The sequence below is a fragment of the Somniosus microcephalus genome, chromosome 1, assembly GCF_052327205.1.
Source record: "Somniosus microcephalus isolate GS21.2 chromosome 1, FLI_Smic_1.0, whole genome shotgun sequence".
Taxonomy (NCBI): Eukaryota; Metazoa; Chordata; class Chondrichthyes; order Squaliformes; family Somniosidae; genus Somniosus; species Somniosus microcephalus.
In genome coordinates, this window is record NC_140987.1 from 20,915,336 (window position 1) to 20,936,472 (window position 21,137).

At 49.1% G+C, this 21,137-nt stretch overlaps 1 protein-coding gene across 1 annotated transcript in view; it reads left to right on the plus strand.

The window, feature by feature from the left end:
• Positions 1-21,137, plus strand: part of sh3bp2 (SH3-domain binding protein 2) — a 99,547-nt gene that overhangs the window by 65,598 nt on the left and 12,812 nt on the right. Inside the window, exons 8-9 of the mRNA XM_085974128.1 lie at positions 349-481; positions 19,833-19,888. Coding sequence (XP_085830254.1) covers positions 349-481; positions 19,833-19,888 — 189 coding nt within the window. The remainder of the gene's footprint in view (positions 1-348; positions 482-19,832; positions 19,889-21,137) is intronic.

Genomic DNA, 21,137 nt, shown 5'->3' on the forward strand with positions numbered 1-21,137 from the left:
CCATGTATTTGAAGGCCGAGTCTCTCAGTATAACGCAGCTTCTGGGGGATCAGAGCAACTCGGACAGCAACTTCCTGATTTCCACATTTAACAGCGCATGTGTGATTGCCAGAAGTTGCTGTCTGATTTACACTTTAATAACAGTGAGCTCTGTTAGCCTCCCCCTTATTTCTACAGCAAAACAGACTTCCTCATCGATTTTTTTTTTTGTAATAGTTTACACCATGAGGCATATTTATACATGTGTAATATAGGACAACTCATAATATAAGATGGTGCATCAGAATGTATGAAAAGTCGGGGCTAATACATAATGACTAAGAATCCATAAAACATTATTTCTTGCAGCCGCTCATCTCCCGATGGACAAAGCTTTCGTTCTGTTGAAACTGAAAAGCCGCTCCCTCGACTCCGGTCTCAATCACAGCCGTCGCAGAGTTGCGTGTCTGAGGATGAGGATGAGGATGAGGATTATGAAAAAGTAAGAATGTGTTTTTTTTTAAATTCATTGATGGGATGTGGGCGTTGCTGGCTGGCTAGGCCTGCATTTAGTGCCCATCCCTAATTGCCCTTGAGAAGATGGTGGTGAGCCGCCGCCTTGAACCGCTGCAGTCCATATGGTGTAGGTACACCCACAATGCTGTTAGGAAGGGAGTTCCAGGATTTTGGCCCAGCGACAGTGAAGGAACGGCGATACAGGTCCAAGTCAGGCTGGTGTGTGGCTTGGAGGGGAACTTGCAGGTGGTGATGTTCCCATGCGTCTGCTGCCCTTGTCCTTCTAAGTGGTAGAGGTCGCGGGTTTGGAAGGTACTGTTGAATGAGCTTTGGCGAGTTGCTGCAGTGCATCTTGTAGATGGTACACACTGCAGCCACAGTGCGCCGGTGGTGGAGGGAGTGAATGTTGAAGGTGGTGGATGGAGTGCCAATCAAGCGGGCTGCTTTATCCTGAATGGTGTCGAGCTTCTTGAGTGTTGTTGGAGCTGCACTCATCCAGGCAAGTGGAGAGTATTCCATCACACTCCTGACTTGTGCCTTGTAGATGGTGGAAAGGCTTTGGGGAGTCAGGAGGTGAGACACTCGCCGCAGAATTCCCAGCCTCTGGCCTGCTCTTGTAGCCACAGTATTTATATGGCTGGTCCAGTTCAGTTTCTGATCAATGGTAACCCCCAGGATGTTGATAGTGGGGGATTCAGCGATGGTAATGCCATTGAATGTCAAGGGGAGATGGTTAGAGTCTCGCTTGTTGGAGATGGTCATTGCCTGGCACTTGTGTGGTGCGAATGTTACTTGCCACTTGTCAGCCCAAGTCTGAATGTTGTCCAGGTCTTGCTGCATATGGACACGGACTGCGTCAGTATCTGACGAGTCTCGAATGGTGCTGAACAGTGTGCAATCATCAGCGAACATCCCCACTTCTGACCTTATGATGGAGGGAAGGTCATTGATGAAACAGCTGAAGATGATTGGGCCTAGGACACTGCCCTGAGGAACTCCTGCAGTGATGTCATGCGATTGAGATGAATGACCTCCAACAACCACAGCCAACTTCCTTTGTGAATGCACCTAGGGTTGCAAACTTCCGGGAATTTTTAAAAGAGGAAACTTTCCATGGGAAATTTTGGGAATTTATGGGAATTTTGAGTTTTTTTGCACACTGATGGTTTTTGTCTCTGACCCTTATATTGGCCCAGAAATTTGGCTTCCCGCAGGTGTAAGCCCCCGACCTGCACTTACCTTGTGCGCTGGCAGTTGAGCTGTAGGGCCCCGTGGAATTCCGCTCCGGGGCCTGGCCCAGCTGCCGGCGCGCTGTGCTTGCGTATCCCAGGGGCGTAGTTAGTGCGATGCGTCCCCTAGGATCACGTGAGCCATGGGCAGCCAATCGGAGGAGGGAAAAGCCCATTCATAAGATTGACAGGAAGACCTGTCAAAACTTATAAATACTACGGGCCCCAAAATAGCAGTAAACCTTCAAATAATTTTTTTTAAAAACCACACTTTTTTAAAATAAACTATAAATTACATTAAATAACTATTTTAAACAATAATTTAAATTTTTGAAAAAATAATTTTATATTCTAACGGGGCTAAAAATAAACTTAACTTGCTTTAAAGTATTTTAAAATAATAAACCTGTGGAAAAAATGTTTTAATTTTAATTAATTGACCACTTACCTTGCTTTTTAAATGTGTAAATACCCTTGTGTGAAAACCTGTTTTAAAAAAAAAAAAAAGTTCAAAGCGCTCGCGCAGCCTCCCCTGCGCGCGCGTTCGACCTCTGAACCGCTTCATTCAGAGGATCGGAAGTGCCGGTTTCCCGTGCATGCAGGAAACCGGCACTTCCATTCGGCCTACAGGTGAGTACCCCGTGCGTACTCACCCGTGGAGACCCGAATTTCTGGGCCATTATATTTGTCATCAACATAGACATACTGTTCCATACAACTAAAAACAGGCTTTCAGAACTTTATTTAGGTTATGATTTTGAACTTTATTGAACCCCCACAAAAAGGACCCATCTAAAATAAAATAAAGAGCGTCAGCTTATTTAGCCTGTAAGTTGTCCTTATTTTGTCCCTTTGAGTCTTCTACTCCTGAGTCTTCTGAATCTTCTACTCATCATTGCTCCTCCTGATTCTCTGACTCTGGCTCTGACGTGTCCATTTCCTCCTCTGTGTCACTGTCTAGCTGTGTGGTGGACACTTCTGTATCTGGCTCAATAAGTTGTAGGTTCACCCGGATAGCCACCAGTTTCTCCACTCTCTTGTTGGTCAGCCTGTTGCGCACCTTCGTATGCGTATTCCCAAAAAGTGACCAATTTCGTTCAGAGGCCGCTGATGAAGGTGGGATTTGGAGTATCACCGATGCAATGGGTGACAGGCCCTCAGATGCACAAAGTCCTTTCCACCAGGTATGTGCACTGATATGCTTGCATGATTCCCATATCCCGTCCCCATTCCAAAGACCTTGCTTGGTAGAGAACTTTGCCAGACTTCCCAGAACTTTGCCCACGTCCAGATTGAGGTGGCGTGAGAGGGTAGAAATCACACTAAACGCTGTTGATCTGTTCTCCAGAAAGTATTGGCCTCCCAACATGCTTTGGGTCCAGCGTGTATGCTGCAGCATGAATCGGCTTGACACAAAATTCTTGACGCGTCTCTATGAATTGAACAATTGCCTTCTCCTCTGCTTTGAGCAGCAGGGATGTGGGTAGGGCAATGCTGATTTGTTCTTTTAAATCAGCAAAATGTCTGAGAACATCTGACAAGACAGCATCCTCTCCTTCAATCTGAGCAATTGCAGATGCTACTGGTGAGAGTAGTTTAAGGCTGCTAACCACTCTCTCCCAAAACACATCATCCAGCAGTATCTTCTTGATGGTGGTTTCCATATCCCCAGACTGGGATATTGCCATTTCTTGCAGCGACTCCTTACCCTCCAGAAGGCTGTTGTACATTATGACGGTGCCAACCCATCTCGAGTTGCTGGGCAGCTTCAGTGTGGTGTTCTTGTTCTTTGTTGTTTGCTTGGAGTTGTAGGTTGCTGCAACTACCTGTTTTCCCTTGACATACTTAACAACTTGCTTGGCTCTCTTGTACAGTGTTTCCATGGTTCTCAAACCCATGATGTCCTTGAGGAGCAGGTTGAGCCCATGAGCTGCACACCCAATCGGTGTAATATGAGGGTAGGCCTCCTCCACTTGAGCCCAAGCAGCCTTCATATTCGCAGCATTGTCAGTAACTATGCAAAGACCTTTTGTGATCCAAGATCGTTGATGACCGCTTTCAGCTCATCAGTAATGTGTGTGTCTGTTGTCCTTCGTGTCTGTGTTCTTGAAGAACACTTGGAGAGGAATGGAGACGATGTAGTTTATGATGCCCTCCCCTTGTACATTTGGCCACCCATCTGAGATAACTGCAACACAGTCTGCCATCTCTATTGTTTCTTTGAGCTTTCCTGGGACTCTGTTATACTCATCCTCCAGCAAATAAGTAGACAAGGCATGTCTGGTGGGAGGACAGTAGGCAGGGCGAATAACATTGAAAAATCTCTTCTAGTACACATTGGCTGTGAGCATGAGGGGTGAGCCTGTCGCATATACAGCTCGAGCAAGGCACTCATCTGCATTCTTCTGGCTATGGTTATCCATTGTATCAAAGAACCTTCCAAGTGGGCCAGGAGTTGCTGATGATGAGGAGCCTGATGCTGAGTGTGAACCATCATCTTCTTGAAAGGAAGCAGAGGAACTCTGGGCTGACTGCTGTGAGCTTTGAGTGAAGTTGTTGCATTTGGATAAATGCTGCTGCATCTTTGTGGCATTCTTTACATATGGCTTTGTGAAGGAAGTGTTTCACTTCACACTCAAACTCCAACACATAGATAATAGGAGCAATCAATACTAACAGCAGGCATTTCTACATTAAATAAAACCCTTCAAGCTTTCTTTTTAAAAAAAAAAGTAGAATTCAAGCAGCACATTTTACCACACTTTATCTCATTATCGTCTACCACACTCTGCTGTGCTCCCCTCTGAGCCATGGTGGGGGGGGGCGGGGGGGCGGTTGGTGGGGAGAAGAAACACTGGTGGAGTGAGTGGTGCTAATTACAGTAAGCATATGTACACAGTCTTTCTATCTTTAATGCCTGGGGTAAAATGCTTCCACACATCCGACGGTAAATGTGGCATTGTTCTATGCAGAGAAATAAAGGGCATTCATCTCTGTGTCGAACTGCGGTCGATCAGCACGATTGCAACAGGGTGAGTAAATTTTTCCTGATGCTCCATGTGATGGAAGCATGACCTGTGCACGCATGACGCTACATCACCAATAGAGGGAGCTAATCGCTCATCCACTCATCCAACCAATCAGGACACATTTGTTCACAGTCACACACAAAACTTGTAATTATTAAAACAAGCCAAGTAAGATAAATATATATTGATTAAGAAATTCCTTAATAATTAAGATTCCATCTCTGTTAGTAATTTTAAGAGAGGACCTGTGGGGGGAAAAAAATGAAATATACCAAAAAAAAAATCATGCTAGCATGTGCTTTTTTGGGTAAAATTCCCAAGCTAAACTTACCGTGGAAAATTTCTGGAAATTTCCCGAAAATTGACCGGAAACTTTCCACCCCTTTGCAACCCTAAACGCACCCCACTCTTTGTTGCTTACTGGAATTAGCACCACTCACTCCACCAGTGTTCCTTCTCCCCACCCACCCCCCAACCATGGCTCAGAGGGGAGCACAGCAGAGTGTGGTAGACGGTAATGAGATAAAGTGCGGTAAAATGTACTGCTTGAATTCCACTTTTTTAAAAAAGAAAGCTTGAAGGGTTATATTTAATGTAGAAATGCCTGCTGTTAGCATTGATTGCTCCTATTATCTATGTGTTGGAGTTTGAGTGTGAAGTGAAACACTTCCTTCACATTTCTTATCACTGTTAATCTCACTGTATTCTATTGTTTTTAATCTGTATATTAGCGACTGTTAAGAAATACTGGCTTGCATTTATAAAGCATCTTATCCTATTGTCAAAATGTCAGTGTTTCACAATGAATTATGTTGGCAAATGCGGCTGTCATTTTGCACCAGCAATGGCCCTGAAGCAGTAATGAGATGATTGATTGACTGGTTCATTTTTGTTGGTGACCTTGGTTGACGGAGCAATGTTGGCCCAGGATACCAGGCGAACTTCCTGCTCTTTCCCAAATGGATGCGCTTGCTGCCAACAAAACTGCAGGAAACGAATTTCTCGCGCCTGCGCAGTATGGAGTCTGATGATTTGACGTCATGTTCAGTGACTTCAGCCTCTTCAAAGGGTTGGCTGGGGGGCCTTGAAACTGCTGCCCGAGGAGCCGGGGGAGCAGGTTTTAAGGTTGTAAAGATCGCGCCGAATGAAGGTACGTATGCGCGTGCCCCCGATGACGCCACCGCATTAGACTCAAAATTTGGCGATTTGTGGCACACGAGAAATTTACCGATTTCCGCGTGCGAGAACTCGGAGGATCAGACCCACGCCTGATAACGTCACGCGGGCGGAGTGCTCATGGGTGAACTCGGGCTTCCATTTCTGCTTCATCGTTGAAAGGAGTCACTGTTCCCAAATACAGGAAACTCTTCAGTATCCGGCACCGACGGGACCGGTGTGTTGCCGGTTGATCAAAAATTCCGGATGACAGAGAGGGTTATCTACCGAGGCTATATTTAACAAAGAAAATTTTAAAAATCAAGAAATGTGCAGTATACAGTAATTGGGTACGCCACTACAGAATGTGGTGTTAAATGGATGGTGGAAGATGCTTGATTAAGTACAGTACTGCCAGTTGAGGGTAATGCAATGCAATGACTACCAGCAGCGTGGGAGACACACAGTACCCCTGTAAAATGGCGGATCAGAAGAGACTACCGGCAGCGCGGGAGAGTCAGACTCCTGTTACAGGAGTATTGAGGTGTTCCGACTTCCGACAGCGCCAAGAAGCCGAGTAGTGGCAGTTTGGAGAACTACCCCCGCTGACTAACTCGACCACCGCGGGAGACTCGGACTCGGCAACATTGTCGGTTATTGAGGTGTTGTTTTCGGAGTGAGAATTTTGCTGGTTGATAGAGAATTCCGGATATTTAGGTGCCGTTTAAACAAGAGTTTCCTGTAGTGCCATGGGATCATTATCATCCCCCTGATGAGGAAGATGTCACCTCTGTTTAACTTCCCGTCCGAATGCGTTTGGATGTGCAGCTACGCAGTCCTACACTCGCTCACTACTTCCTATATCCTCGTTGTATTGAAATCAAAGCTCACTGCACACTCACTCTTTCCCAGGGTCTCATAACGGTAGAACTCCTTCCCTCCCGGTGTCTTCACTTGCCTTGCAACGTTCAGGCTTTTAAAAATCTAAGCTTGGCATCACCTGATCGTTATTTTAGCATTTTGTACTCTTTTCAATCTTGGTAAAGTCCTGCGCTGTGGGTTTGGCCCTTCACCTTGGGTTCTCAAATTTTTTTTCAAAAAAGCTTTGTGTTTTGTAGTAACTAAGAAAATCAGAAATCTTGATGCTATATAAAAGTCCTAAAAGATGAAAACAGCTGTTTTAGCATTGAGGATTGGAAAGTGTATTTATGGAGTGAGTGACTGGGTGGAGTGGTAGAGGTTAGCAAATAGTGGTCTCTAATGGAATTATCCAGCAATAACAGGGAGGAGGAGCCTGGCGTAAGCAAACGCAGGCAGAGAGGCAGGAGAGATCTATTGCTAAATAACAACAGAAAATGCTGGAAAAACTCAGCAGGCCAGGCAACATCTGTGGAGAGAAAATAGAGTCAATGTTTCAGGTCGAAACCCTTCGTCAGAACTGAGAAAAAACACAGGAAATGAAACAGATTAAAAGGCCAGTTTGGGGGATGGGAAATGGGGATGAAAGAACAAAAGAGAAGCGAAGAGACATTAAGAGGTATTCAAAACCAGACGAGATGGTGATAGGACTAGTGGAGACAAAAGACAGCTCTAGATTAGATGTGAAATGCGCTGGCTATTGGGTAATAACACAAGAAATAAGATTTCCAGTTTAGTCGGTTTACAGGAAACCACATCTACTTTCTTTATTAGAAAAGCTACATGACCACAAAGCTACTGCAAGATCTGACGTGTCGGAGTAATAGTGTCATAGAATCATAGAATGACACAACACAGAAGGAGGCCACTCGGCCCATCGTGCCTGTGCCGGCTCTTTGAAAGAGCTCTCCAATTAGTTCCACTCCCTGCTCTTTCCCCATAGCCCTGGAAATTTCTTCCCTACAATAATTCCCTTTTGAAAGTTACGATTGAATCTGCTTCCACCACCCTTTCAGGCAGCGCGTTCCAGATCACAACTCGCTCTGTAAAATAAAGTTTTCCTCATAACGCCCCTAATTCTTTTGCCTATCGTCTTATGCCTCTATTAATATGGTGTATTTGGACTTTCAGAAGGCTTTCGATAAGGTCCCGCATAAGAGATTAGCGTGTAAAGTTAAGGCACATGGGATTGGGGGCAAGGTATTGACTTGGATAGAGAACTGGTTGGCAGATAAAAAGCAAAGAGTTGGAATAAACGGGTCTTTTTCCGAGTGGCAGGCAGTGACTAGTGGGGTACCGCAGGGATCGGTCCTTGGACCCCAGCTATTCACAATATAAATGATCTAGACAAGGGAACTAGATGTAATATCTCCAAATTTGCAGACGACACAAAGCTGGGTGGGCGTGTGTGCTGTGAGGAGGATGCTGAGAAACTCCAGGATGATTTGGACAGGTTGGGTGATTGGGCAGAAGCATGGCAGATGCAATATAACGTGGATAAATGTGAGGTTATCCACTTTGGTGTCAAAAACAGGAAGGCAGATTATTATCTGAATGGCAATAGATTGGGAGAAGGGGAAGTGCAACGAGACCTGGGTGTCCTTGTGCACCAGTCACTGAAGGTAAGCATGCAGGTGCAGCAGGCGGTTAAGAAGGCAAATGGTATGTTGGCCTTCGTAGCGAGAGGGTTTGAGTACAGGAACAAGGATGTCTTGCTCCAGTTGTACAGGGCCTTGGTGAGACCACATCTTGAGTATTGTGTGCAGTTTTGGTCGCCTTATCTGAGGAAGGATGTTCTTGCCATGGAAGGAGTTCAGCGAAGATTCACCAGGCTGATACCTGGGATGGCAGGAATGACGTAAGAGGAGAGATTGGGTCGACTGGGCTTGTACTCGCTGGAGTTTAGAAGAATGAGAGGGGATCTCATTGAAACTTATAAAGTTCTGACAGGACTGGACAGACTAGATGCAGGAAGGATGTTCCTGATGGCCGGGGAGTCCAGAACCAGGGGTCACAGTCTAAGGATAAGGGGTAAGCCATTTAGGACAGAGATGAGGAGGAATTTCTTCACCCAGAGAGTGGTGAACCTGTGGAATTCTCTACCACAGAAGGCAGTAGAGGCCAATTCATTAAATATATTCAAGAAGGAGTTGGATATATTTCTTAAGGCTAAAGGGATCAAGGGGTATGGGGAGAAAGCAGGGACCGGGTACTGAATTTGGATGATCAGCCATGATCTCATTGAATGGCGGAACAGGCTCGAGGGGCCGAATGGCCTACTCCTGCTCCTATCTTCTATGTTTCTATAAAGCAGAGGATCCCGTATGCTTTTTAACAGCCTTCTCAACTTGTCCTGCCACCTTCAAAGATTTCTGTACGTACACCCCCAGGTCGCTCTGTTCCTGCACCCCCTTTAAAATTGTACCATTTAGTTTATATTGCCTCTCCTCATTCTTCCTACCAAAATGTCTGCCAGTAGCTCAGTTGGTAGCACCCTTGCCTCTGTGTCAGAAGGTTGTGGGTTTAAGTTCCACTCCAGAGACTTGAGCACAGAAATCCAGGCCGACACTCCAGTGCAGTACTGAAGGAGTGCTGTACTATCGGAGGTGCCGTCTTTCAGATGAGACGTTAAACCGAGGCCTCGTCAACACACTCAGGTGGACGTAAAAGATCCCATGGCACTATTCCCAAAAAGAGCAGGGGAGTTATCCCTGGTGTCCTGGCCAATATTTATCCCTCAGTCAACATCACTAAAACAGATTTTCTGGCAATTATTACATATACTGTTTGTGGGACCTTGTCGCTGGAGCATTTCCTACATTACATTGCTACAGTGACTACACTTCAAAAAAGTACTTCATTAGTTGTAAAACACTTTGGGATGTCCGGTGATTGTGAATGGCGCTATATAAATACAAGTCTTTCTTTCTTTTTATGTGAACCTGTGGAATTCTCTACCACAGAAGGCAGTTGAGGCCAATTCATTAAATATATTCAAGAAGGAGTTGGATATATTTCTTAAAGCTAAAGGGATCAAGGGATATGGGGAGAAAGCAGGGACAGGGTACTGAATTTGGATGATCAGCCATGATCTCTCTGAATGGCGGAGCAGGCTCGAGGGGCCGAATGGCCTACTCCTGCTCCTATCTTCTATGTTTCTATGTATCACTTCACACATCCCTGCATTAAATTTCATCGGCCATGTGTCTGCCCATTTCACCATCAGTCTATGTCCACCTGAAGTCTGTTACTATCCTCCTCATTGTTTACTACATTTCTGAGTTTCGTTTCAACTGCAAACATTGAAATTATGCCCAATATACACAAATCCAGATCATAAATATATGTCAAAAACAGCAGTAGTCCTAATACCAACCTCTGTGGAAAACCACTGTATACTTCCCTCCAGTCTGAAAAGCTACCGTTAACCATTTTTTTCTGCTTTATGTCCCTTAGCCAATTTTGTATCCATGCTGCCACTGCCCCTTTAATCCCAAGGGCTTTAATTTTGCTTACAAGTCTATTATTTGGTACTTTGACAACCGCCTTTTGAAAGTCCATATACACAACATCACCCACACTGCCCTCATCAACCCTCTCCGTTACTTCATTAAAGAACTCACTCAAGTTAATCAAGCATGATTTGCCTTTAACAAATCCATGATGACTTTCATTTAGTAGACCATAATTTTCCAAATGCCAATTCATTTTTACCGGATTATTGGCCTGGATATTAACATTATTTATGTAGGCAGGGGGCGGAGCTTTGGACGGGAAACCCATTTTCCTGCATGCTATGGAGTTTTAACCCGGAAGTCCGCCTGATTGACAGGCTTGGCTTCCAGTTGGGTGGGGAGAACTCCGGAGCAGGCCGCAGGAGTAGGTAGGTCCGATCCATGACACCAGGGGAGGGTCCGATCCGACGTTGGTGGGGGGTGGGGGAGCCCCTGCTCTTGCCCCTGCCCCGTTGGCCTTTGTATAGGGGGAGGGGTCTGATGGGGGTGGGGGGGAGCTTGAGGGGCCGGGGGAAGCACTCCTGCTCCTGGCCCACAAGCCATGCTGTGAAGGCACTTACCTTTTCCCCAAAGCTGTCCTCGCCTCACTTTAGCTGCCGGGTTTCCCGAGGCCTGGGAAACCTGGCCGCCCAATGTAAAACCGGCAAAGCAGGTTAATTCAAAGGCTACTGGCCTCTAAAGTATTTCAGTTGCCAACCTGCCTTCTGGCAGCAGGTTGGCTGCCTGCCCCTAGTCTCGCCAGTTGGGTTGGAGTTCAGATTTTTTAAATTTTAACATCCGACCCGAGCCCAACCCACCCGTTTTTATGTGCTAAAATTCAGCCCATTGCTTCTCAAAGTTTCCACACCACCGACGTTAGGGTGACTGGCCTGTAATTGCCGGGTTTATGTTTCTCCATTTTTTGAACAGGGTTGTAACATTTGCAATCCTCCAGTCCTCTGGCATCACCCCCATATCTAAGGAGGATTGTAAGATTGTGGCCAGAACCTCTGCAATTTTCACACTTATTTCCCTCAGTAACTTAGGATGCTACCCATCCAGACTGGGTTGCCTTTTCTACTTCAAGAGAGTAAGTTCAAGTACCCTTGAAAGATTGTGTCCTAGTACTTCATCTATATATATATATAAAATAATATATAAATAAAAGGATAGGTCGGTCGGTCGGCTATACACTCAAAAGTTATAGAGCGTACCTACACATATGTTATATCAAAAGAAAGCTTATGATTAGGGGAGCGTGATAGGCGTATTTACTTTTGGTCAGACAAAAATTGTTCAGACAGTATACAAAAAACGGACAACTCTGCTCATTAGCGTTGAGTGATGTGATGGTTAACCAATCGTACAGGGGATAGCGTTGACTGACGTGCTGGTTGACCAATCGGTGTGTTGCGGGGGGCGTTTCATTGCATGTGTGGGCGGGACATCCTACAGGGGATAGTGTTGAGTGACGTGATGGTTGACCAATCCTACAGGGGATAGCGTTGAGTGACGTGATGGTTGACCAATCCTACAGTTGAGTGATGGTTGACCAATCGGTGCATCACGGGGGGCGTTTCATTGCGTGTGTGGGCGGGCCAAATCCTTCTGAGCTGAGGTGAGTGGCGGCCATCTTGATTCCTAACTATTGATTTATTTTTCCCGCTTTGTGTGTGTGTGGAGGGGATTTTGGGAGCGAGTAGAGATGGGGAAGGGTTTTCCCGGCAACTGGGCCTCTCTCACAGCCTGTAGCCCCTCAGGAGGGCGGGGGTGGGGGGAAGAAGGTTTTCCCCGGCAACCGGGCCCGGGCCCCTCTCAGCCTGTAGCCACTCAGGAGGGCACGGGGGGGGGGGGTTGAGGGTTACCCCGGCAACCGGGCCCGGGCCCCTCTCACATTCTGTAGCTGCTCAGGAAGGCGGGGGAGGAGGGTTACCCCGGCAACCGGGCCTGGGCCCCTCTCTCAGCCTGTAGCCGCTCAGGAGTGGGGGGGGGGGAGGGATGAGAGTTACCCCGGCAACCGGGCCCGGGCCCCTCTCACATTCTGCGGCGCCGGCTGCCCGCCTCCAAGCTCTCTCTTCCCCACGCGGCCCGAAAGCCCGGGGGAGAGGGAAGCGCGCAGGTGAGCGGCGGCGTCTCACTCTCTTTCCCCCCACCCCCCCCCCCAGTCTCTCTCTCTCTTCCCCGCGTGGCCCGAAAGCCCGGGGGCGAGGGAAGCGCGCAGGTGAGCGGCGGCCTCTCTCTCTCTCCCCCCTAGTCTCTCTCTTCTCCCCGCCCCCCCAGTCTCTCTCTCTCTCTTCTCCCCCCCCCCCGCCCCCCCCAGTCTCTCTCTCTCGCTTCTCTTATGTTTATGTTAATGTATTACAAGCCAAATGAATGTTGAATGTTTAAATGTCTTAATCTAAATGTACACTCTCGGGAGCCGCAAGCCTACATTTCGTTGTACTGCACTTGTGCACTAACAATGACAATAAAGTTGATTATTATTATTATTTTTCCCCACTTTGTGTGTGTGTGGAGGGGATTTTGGGAGCGAGTTGAGGAGGGGAAGGGTTTCCCCAGCAACCGGGCCCGGGCCTCTCTCTCAGCCTGTAGCCGCTCAGGAAGGAGGGGGGGAGGGAGGAGAGTTACCCCGGCAACCGGGCCCAGGCCTCTCTCACATTCTGCGGCGCCGGCTGCCCGTCTACAAGTTTTCTCTTCCCCGCGCGGCCCGAACGTCCGGGGGAGAGGGAAGCGAGCAGGTGAGCGGCGGCGTCTCACTCTCCCCGCCAGTCTCTCTCTCTCTCTCTCTCTCTCTCTCTCTCTCTCTCTCTTCTCCCCCCCCAGTCTCTCTCTCTCTCTTCTCCCCCCTTGTCTCTCTCTCTCCTGCCCCCCGAGTCTCTCTCTCTCTTCTCCCCCCGTCTCTCTCTCTCTTCTCCCCCCAGTCTCTCTCTCCTCCTAGTCTCTCTCTCTCTCTCACTCCTCTCTCTCTCTCTCTCTCTCTCTCTCTCTCCCCCGGTCGCTCGCTCTCTCTCTCCCCCGGTCGCGCTCTCTCTCTCCCCCGGTCGCGCTCTCTCTTCCCCCCGGTCGCGCTCTCTCTTCCCCCCGGTCGCGCTCTCTCTCCCCCCCGGTCGCGCTCTCTCTCCCCCCCGGTCGCGCTCTCTCTCCCCCCCGGTCGCGCGCTCTCTCCCCCCCGGTCGCGCGCTCTCTCCCCCCCGGTCGCGCGCTCTCTCCCCCCCGGTCGCGCTCTCTCTCCCCCCCGGTCGCGCTCTCTCTCCCCCCCGGTCGCGCTCTCTCTCTCCCCCCCGGTCGCGCGCTCTCTTCCCCCCGGTCGCGCTCTCTCTTCCCCCCCGGTCGCGCGCTCTCTTCCCCCCGGTCGCGCTCTCTCTCCCCCCCGGTCGCGCTCTCTCTTCCCCCCCGGTCGCGCGCTCTCTTCCCCCCGGTCGCGCTCTCTCTTCCCCCCCCGGTCGCGCTCTCTCTTCCCCCCCCCCCCCGGTCGCGCTCTCTCTTCCCCCCCCCCGGTCGCTCGCTCTCTTCCCCCCCCCGGTCGCTCGCTCTCTTCCCCCCCCGGTCGCTCGCTCTCTTCCCCCCCGGTCGCTCGCTCTCTTCCCCCCCCCGGTCGCTCGCTCTCTTCCCCCCCGGTCGCTCGCTCTCTTCCCCCCGGTCGCTCGCTCTCTTCCCCCCCCGGTCGCTCGCTCTCTTCCCCCCCCGGTCGCTCGCTCTCTTCCCCCCGGTCGCTCGCTCTCTTCCCCCCCGGTCGCTCGCTCTCTTCCCCCCCGGTCGCTCGCTCTCTTCCCCCCCCGGTCGCTCGCTCTCTTCCCACCCCGGTCGCTCGCTCTCTTCCCCCCCGGCCGCTCGCTCTCTTTCCCCCCGGCCGCTCGCTCTCTTCCCCCCCGGTCGCTCGCTCTCTTCCCCCCGGTCGCTCGCTCTCTTCCCCCCCGGTCGCTCGCTCTCTTCCCCCCCGGTCGCTCGCTCTCTTCCCCCCCGGTCGCTCGCTCTCTCTCTTCCAACAACAACATTCCCTCAAAAATCCCCTCGGCACCGCCGGGCACTTCAGCTAGTTATTATATAAAAGGAATAGTGCTGTCTGTCTGTCTGCCTGTCTGTCTGTCTGTCCGCTGTACACTCAAAAGTTATAGAGCGTACCTACGCATATGTTATATCAAAAGAAAGCTTATGATTAGGGGAGCGTCATAGGTGTATTTACTTTTTGGTCAGACAAAAATTGTTCGGACAGTATACAAAAATCGTTCAAAAATCCGCTCATTAGCGGTTGACCAATCCTACCGCTCATTAGCGTTGAGTGACGTGATGGTTGACCAATCTTACAGTTCAGTGACCTGATGGTTGACCAATCAGTGCATCACGGGCGGGACCTAAACCTGCAGCCTCCTGAAACTTCGCCACCATTTATTTCATCCCCACAGCGACAGCACCAGTCAAACAAACCCCCACATTGCGGCTCCGGGAGCGGGAGGTGAGTTGGAGTCACTCGGGCCGGGCCTCACATCTGCTCGGCCCGAGACACAGAGCGGGCAGGGGAGTGTCAGCGGCCGGCCGTAAACTGCGCCACCTGTGGCGCGGCGTGCGGCCGCCCCGGGAGCTCAGCTGGGGTCCGTCTCGGCCCGAGAGCCTGGCCGGGCCTGAAGCGCTCGGCCACCGCGGCCGGGCTAAATTTTCAAAGCCCATCCCCGGGTGCCAAAAGAGGAGGAGGGAGAGAGAGAGAGAAAGGGGGCGGGGAGAGAGAGTAGGGACAGGGAGAGAGAGGGGCAGGGAGAGAGAGGGGGAGGGACAGAGAGGGGGTCAGGGAGGGAAAGAATGACACAGAGCGCGGGAGCGGCAGCGCCCAGCCGTAAACCGCGCGGCCCAAACAAGCCTTGGAAACGCAGGGCCCCCCCCTGCTAGTTGGCTATAAAGCACTTTGGGACATCCCAAGGCCGTGAATGGCAAGTCTTTCTTTTAATACTGACACCTAGTAATACTGTCATAATTAGTTTACAAATACCATTTTATTTTACTGACCAGCTTTTGGGAACTTTGTGCTCATTGAGGTGAAGGAATACAATAGTTTCCACTTGGTCCATCCACTGTCAACGTCAAGCACTCCCAGATCAGGAGATGCACAGCCTGCTCTTTTTCTTTCACTCTGAGATGTCCCTGCGTATAAGAGAAGCACTGTAGAAGTGTAAACCGTTGATGTAAAGAAAGAACTTGCATTTGTAATACACCTTTCACGACCTCAGAACGTCCCAAAGCACTTTACAGCCAATTAACTACTTTTGGAGCGCAGTTACTGTTGTAATGTAGGAAATGCTCCAGCGACAAGGTCCCACAAACAGTATAGAAACATAGAAGATAGGAGCCGGAGTAGGCCATTCGGCCCCTCGAGCCTGCTCCGCCATTTAATGAGATCATGGCTGATCATCCAAACTCAGTACCCTGTCCCTGCTTTCTCCCCATATCCCTTGATCCCTTTAGCCTCAAGAAATATATCCAACTCCTTCTTGAATATATTTAATGAATTTGCCTCTACTGCCTTTTGTAGTAGAGAATTCCACAGGTTCACCACTCTCTAGGTGAAGAAATTCCTCCTCATCTCTGTCCTGAATGGCTTACCCCTTATCCTTAGACTGTGACCCCTGGTTCTGGACTCCCCCCGCCATCAGGAACATCCTTCCTGCATCTAGTCTGTCTAGTCCTGTTAGAATTTTATACGTTTCAATGAGATCCCCTCTCATTCTTCTAAACTCAAGCGAATATAAGCCCAATCGACCCAATCTCTCTTCATAGAAACATAGAAGATAGGAGTAGGCCATTCGGCCCTTCGAGCCTGCTCCGCCATTCAATGAGATCATGGCTGATCCTCCGAATTCAGTACCCTGTACCTGCCTTCTCCCCATATCCCTTGATCTCTTTAGCCTTAAGAAATATATCCAACTCTTTCTTGAATATATTTAATGAACTGGCCTCCACCGCCCTCTGGCAGAGAATTCCACAGGTTCACCACTCTCTGGGTGAAGAAATTCCTCCTCATTTCAGTCCTAAATGGCTTACCCCTTATCCTTAGACTATGACCCCTGGTTCTGGACTCCCCGGCCATCAGAAACATCCTTCCTGCATCTCGTCTGTCCAGGCCTGACAGAATTTTATAGGTTTCGATGAGATCCCCTGTCAATCTTCTAAACTCCAGTGAGTATAAGCCCAATCGACACAATCTCTCCTCATACGTCATTCCTGCCATCCCAGGTATCAGCCTGGTGAATCTTCGCTGCACTCCTTCCATGGCAAGAACGTCTTTCCTCAGGTAAGGCGACCAAAACTGCACACAATACTCAAGGTGCGGTCTCACCAAGGCCCTGTACAACTGTAGCAAGACATCCTTGTTCCTGTACTCGAACCCTCTTGCTACAAAGGCCAACATACCATTTGCCTTCTTAACCGCCTGCTGCACCTGCATGCTTACCTTCAGCGACTGGTGCACAAGGACACCCAGGTCTCTTTGCACTTCCCCTTCTCCCAATCTATTGCCATTCAAATAATAATCTGCCTTCCTGTTTCTGCCACCAAAGTGGATAACCTCACATTTATCCACATTATAGTGCATTTGCCATGTTTCTGCCCAATCACCCAACCTGTCCAAATCGTACTGGAGTTTCACGACATCCTCCTCACAGCATACCCTCCCACCCAGCTTTGTGTCGTCTGCAGATTTGGAGATATTACATCCAATTCCCTTGTCCAGATCATTAATATATATTGTGAACAGCTGGGGTCCTAGGACCGATCCTTGCGGTACCCCACTAGTCACTGCCTGCCACTCGGAAAACGACCCGTTTATTCCAACTCTTTGCTTTCTGTCCGCCAACCAGTTCTCTATCCAAGTCAATACCTTGCCCCCAATCCCATGTGCCTTAATTTTGCACGCTTATCTCTTATGTGGGACCTTATCGAAAGCCTTCTGAAAGTCCAAATACACCACATCCACTGGTTCTCCCTTATCTATTTTACCAGTTACATCCTCAAAAAATTCCAGTCGATTAGTCAAGCAAGATTTACCTTTTGTAAATCCATGTTGACTTTGTCCGATCCTGTCACTGCTTTCCAAGTGCTCTGCTATTGCATCTTTTATAATGGACTCTAGCATTTTCCCCACTACCGATGTCAGACGTACCAGTCTATAATTCCCCACTTTTTCTCTACCACCTTTTTTGAATAGTGGGGTAACATTAGCTACCCTCCAATCCATGGGTACTGTTCCAGAGTCTATCGAGTTCTGAAAGATGACCAGCAATGCATCTACTATTTCTAGGGCCACTTCCTTAAGTACCCTGGGATGTAGATTATCAGGCCCTGGGGATTTATCGACCTTCAGTCCCATCAATTTTCCTAACACCATTTCCCTACAAATACTGATTTCTTTCAGTTTCACCCTTTCATCAGACCCTATATTCCCCGGCATCTCTGGGAGGTTATTTGTGTCCTCCTTTGTGAAGACAGAACCAAAATATGTATTTAATTGGTCAGCCATTTCTTTGTTACCCAACCTGTCCAAATCATACTGGAGTTTCTCGGCATCCTCCTCACAGCCCACCAGTATTTGTGATAATGGCCAGAAAATCAGTTTTAGTGATGTTGGATGAGGGATAAATATTGGCCAGGACACTGGGGCGAACTCCCCTTAGTGCTGTGGGATCTTTAACGTCCACCTGAGAGGGCAGACGGGGTCTCGGTTTAATGTTTCGCCCGAAAGACGGCACCTCCGACAGTGTAGCACTCCCTCAGCTGTAATAACAACATTGAATTTGACATCCTGAATAACCAGTCGAAGAGTCCTGTTGAATTGTTAAGTAAGTCACTGACTTGGGAAGGACAAGCCTGCCACAGTGCAACAACTAGCACCTACATTTTTATAGCACTCCTCGTATAAAGAAAAACGTGGAAAACAGCTGCAAAGAAGTCCAATTTAGGGGGACAAACTCCCACACCTGAACAGCATCGTAAACCACGACCGGTGCCAGATTCGCTTAGATGCTATAGAGGCGGCCTCCTAAAGCAGGTGCTGGGCTCCTTAAATCATCTTCTTCTTCTTAGGCAGTCCCTCAGAACCGAGGATGACTTGCTTCCACATTAAAAATGAGTTCTCAGGTGACTGATGAGTCCAATGCGGGACCTACAGTCTCTGTCACAGGTGGGGCAGATGGTGGTTGAAGGGGCGGGTGGGTGGGGTGCTTGGGTTGACGTGCGCTCCTTGCGCTGCCTGCGCTTGGCTTCCGCTTGCTCCCAGTGAAGAGACTCGAGGTGTTCGGCGCCTTCCCGGATGCTTCTCCTCCACTTTGTGCGGTCTTGGGCCAGGGATTCCCAGGTGTCGGTGGGGATGTTACACTTTTTCAAGGAGGCTTTGAGGGTGCCCTTGAAGCGTTTCCCTTGCCCACCTGGGGCTCTCTTGCCGTGCCAGAGCTCCGAGTAGAGCGCTTGTTTTGGGAGTCTCGTATCGGACATGGGGACAATGTGACCCGTCCATCGGAGCTGATTGAGCGTGGTCAGAGCTTCGATGCTGGGGATGTTGGCCTGAGCAAGAACACTGACGTTGGTGCGCCTATCCTGCCAATGGATTTGCAGGATCTTGCGGAGGCAGCGTTGGTGGTACCTCTCCAGTGCTTTGAGGTGCCTGCTGTACATGGTCCATGTCTCTGAGGCATACAACAGGGCAGGTATCACTGCTGCTCTGTAGACCATGAGCTTAGTGCCGGGTTTGAGCTCCTGGTCTTCAAACACTCTCTTCCTCAGGCAACCGAAGGCTGCACTGGCACACTGAAGGCGGTGTTGGACTTCGTCGTCGACGTCTGCCCTTGTTGGCAGTAGGCTCCCGAGGTATGGAAAGTGGTCCACGTTGTCCAAGGCCTTGTCGTGGAGTTTGATAATCGGGGGGCAGTACTGTGTGGCAGGGGCAGGTTGGTAGAGGACCTTTGTCTTACGGATGTTTAGTGTAAGGCCCATGCTCTCGTATGCTTCGGTGAAGGTGTTGACGATGGTTTGGAGTTCGACCTCTGAGTGAGCACAGACGCAAGCGTCGTCTGCATACTGTAATTCGACAACAGAGGATGGGACTGTTCTTGTTCTGTTGCCTGTTCTTTGTTCTCAGTGAGCACTGGCTCTTCACTTAAACTTAGCTCCTTAAATATGCTAATAATAAGAGGCTTTACCGTCCGTTTTAGGACCTAAACTGGAAATTGGTTTGCCCTGAACGCAGCAGGTATCAGGTGCGGTTACCAGGTCTACACGTGACCTAACCAGCCATCAAAAAGGTAGGTTTTGTAAAAAAAAAACCTACTTACCTGAATGTGGAACCGGGAGAAGTAGGACTGTTCCTCCAGAGTGAAAAGCTGACCCAAAGCACTCGGTTCCAGCTGTAGCCACAGTAATGAAGGAGGCTGCACAGAAAACAAATTGACGATAAATGTCTGCATGGCAGCAACTCTTAGATGGAATGATTTGAGTCTGTTTAATGACATTTTTATTGTGTGGTTTGATTATAGGTGCCGCTGCCACCCTCTGTGTTTGTGAATACAACAGAATCCAATGACGTTGAGAGGTAATTATTCATGACACTGATAGATATAGATATAGCACTGACCATCAGGGCTGAATGGCACCGTAGCACTGCAGTTTGTCTTGGAATAATGTGGAGATATCACCTACTGCTTACTGTGCGTGTGAGATTATGCCAGTAGGGATATGAGGTTTTCAGTTACATTTATTACACCTTAAACATTACCCCATCCACCACCTTAAACATTCACTCCCTCCACCACCGGCGCACCGTGGCTGCAGTGTGTGCCACCTACAAGATACATTGCAGCAACTCGTCAAGGCTTCTTCGGCAGCACCTCTCAAACCCGCGACCTCTTCCACCTAGAAGGACAAGGGCAGCAGGCGCATGGGAACACCACCACCTCCAAGTTCCCCTCCAAATCACACACCATCCTGACTTGGAAATATATCGCTGTTCCTTCATAGTCGCTGGGTCAAAATCCTGGAACTCCCTCCCTAACAGCACTGTGGGAGCACCTTCACCACATGGACTGCAGCGGTTCAAGAAGACGGCTCACCACCACCTTCTCGAGGGCAATTGGGGATGGGCAATAAATGCTGGCCTTGCCAGCGACGCCCACATCCCATGAGCGAATAAAAAAAACCTTCTCGCGGCCACAGTCTTGCCGTTGCCTTATTAATGGGATATTGTTCCACAGGTGACAGGCACCCTCAAATACCTAATTTCAGTGCGCAATTTTTGTTGTGAGCGCACCGGCAGGCTATTTGACTACTGAAGTCACCAGATCCTATCTTCGCTACATATAAAATATAAGATAAATAAAATAACATACACAGCAGGACTCAATGGTGCACTGGCTGATCTTCCTTCCTCCCTAATCGAAGGGAGCTAAGGCCAATTAGGCCAACTGAGCTCAGCTGCCTCAGTACAGACCGTGACCAAACCTGGGATGAGAGAGCAGTGCATATTGACGGGTGATAACGCGGAAGATAAAGGCACTGCGGTTTGACATTATTCTAAACATTGAAAAGGGAACTGAATTGGCTTTAAACATGTGATAGATCAGTAGTTTCCTGATGAGAGCCCAGGGGCTTTGGATTTGGACGTTTGCGACATTCAACTTTCCCGCCACCTTGGTGCAGTTGTGGGAGTGTAATAGCGTCTGCTTCCTGCAATGTACAACGTAACTCTCCAGAGGATTTTTTGTCTCCAACTTAAAATGAATCATTTACGTACATCAACAGACACAGGCAGCCGACCGTGATGGCATTTCTTTCACATGTTTGTT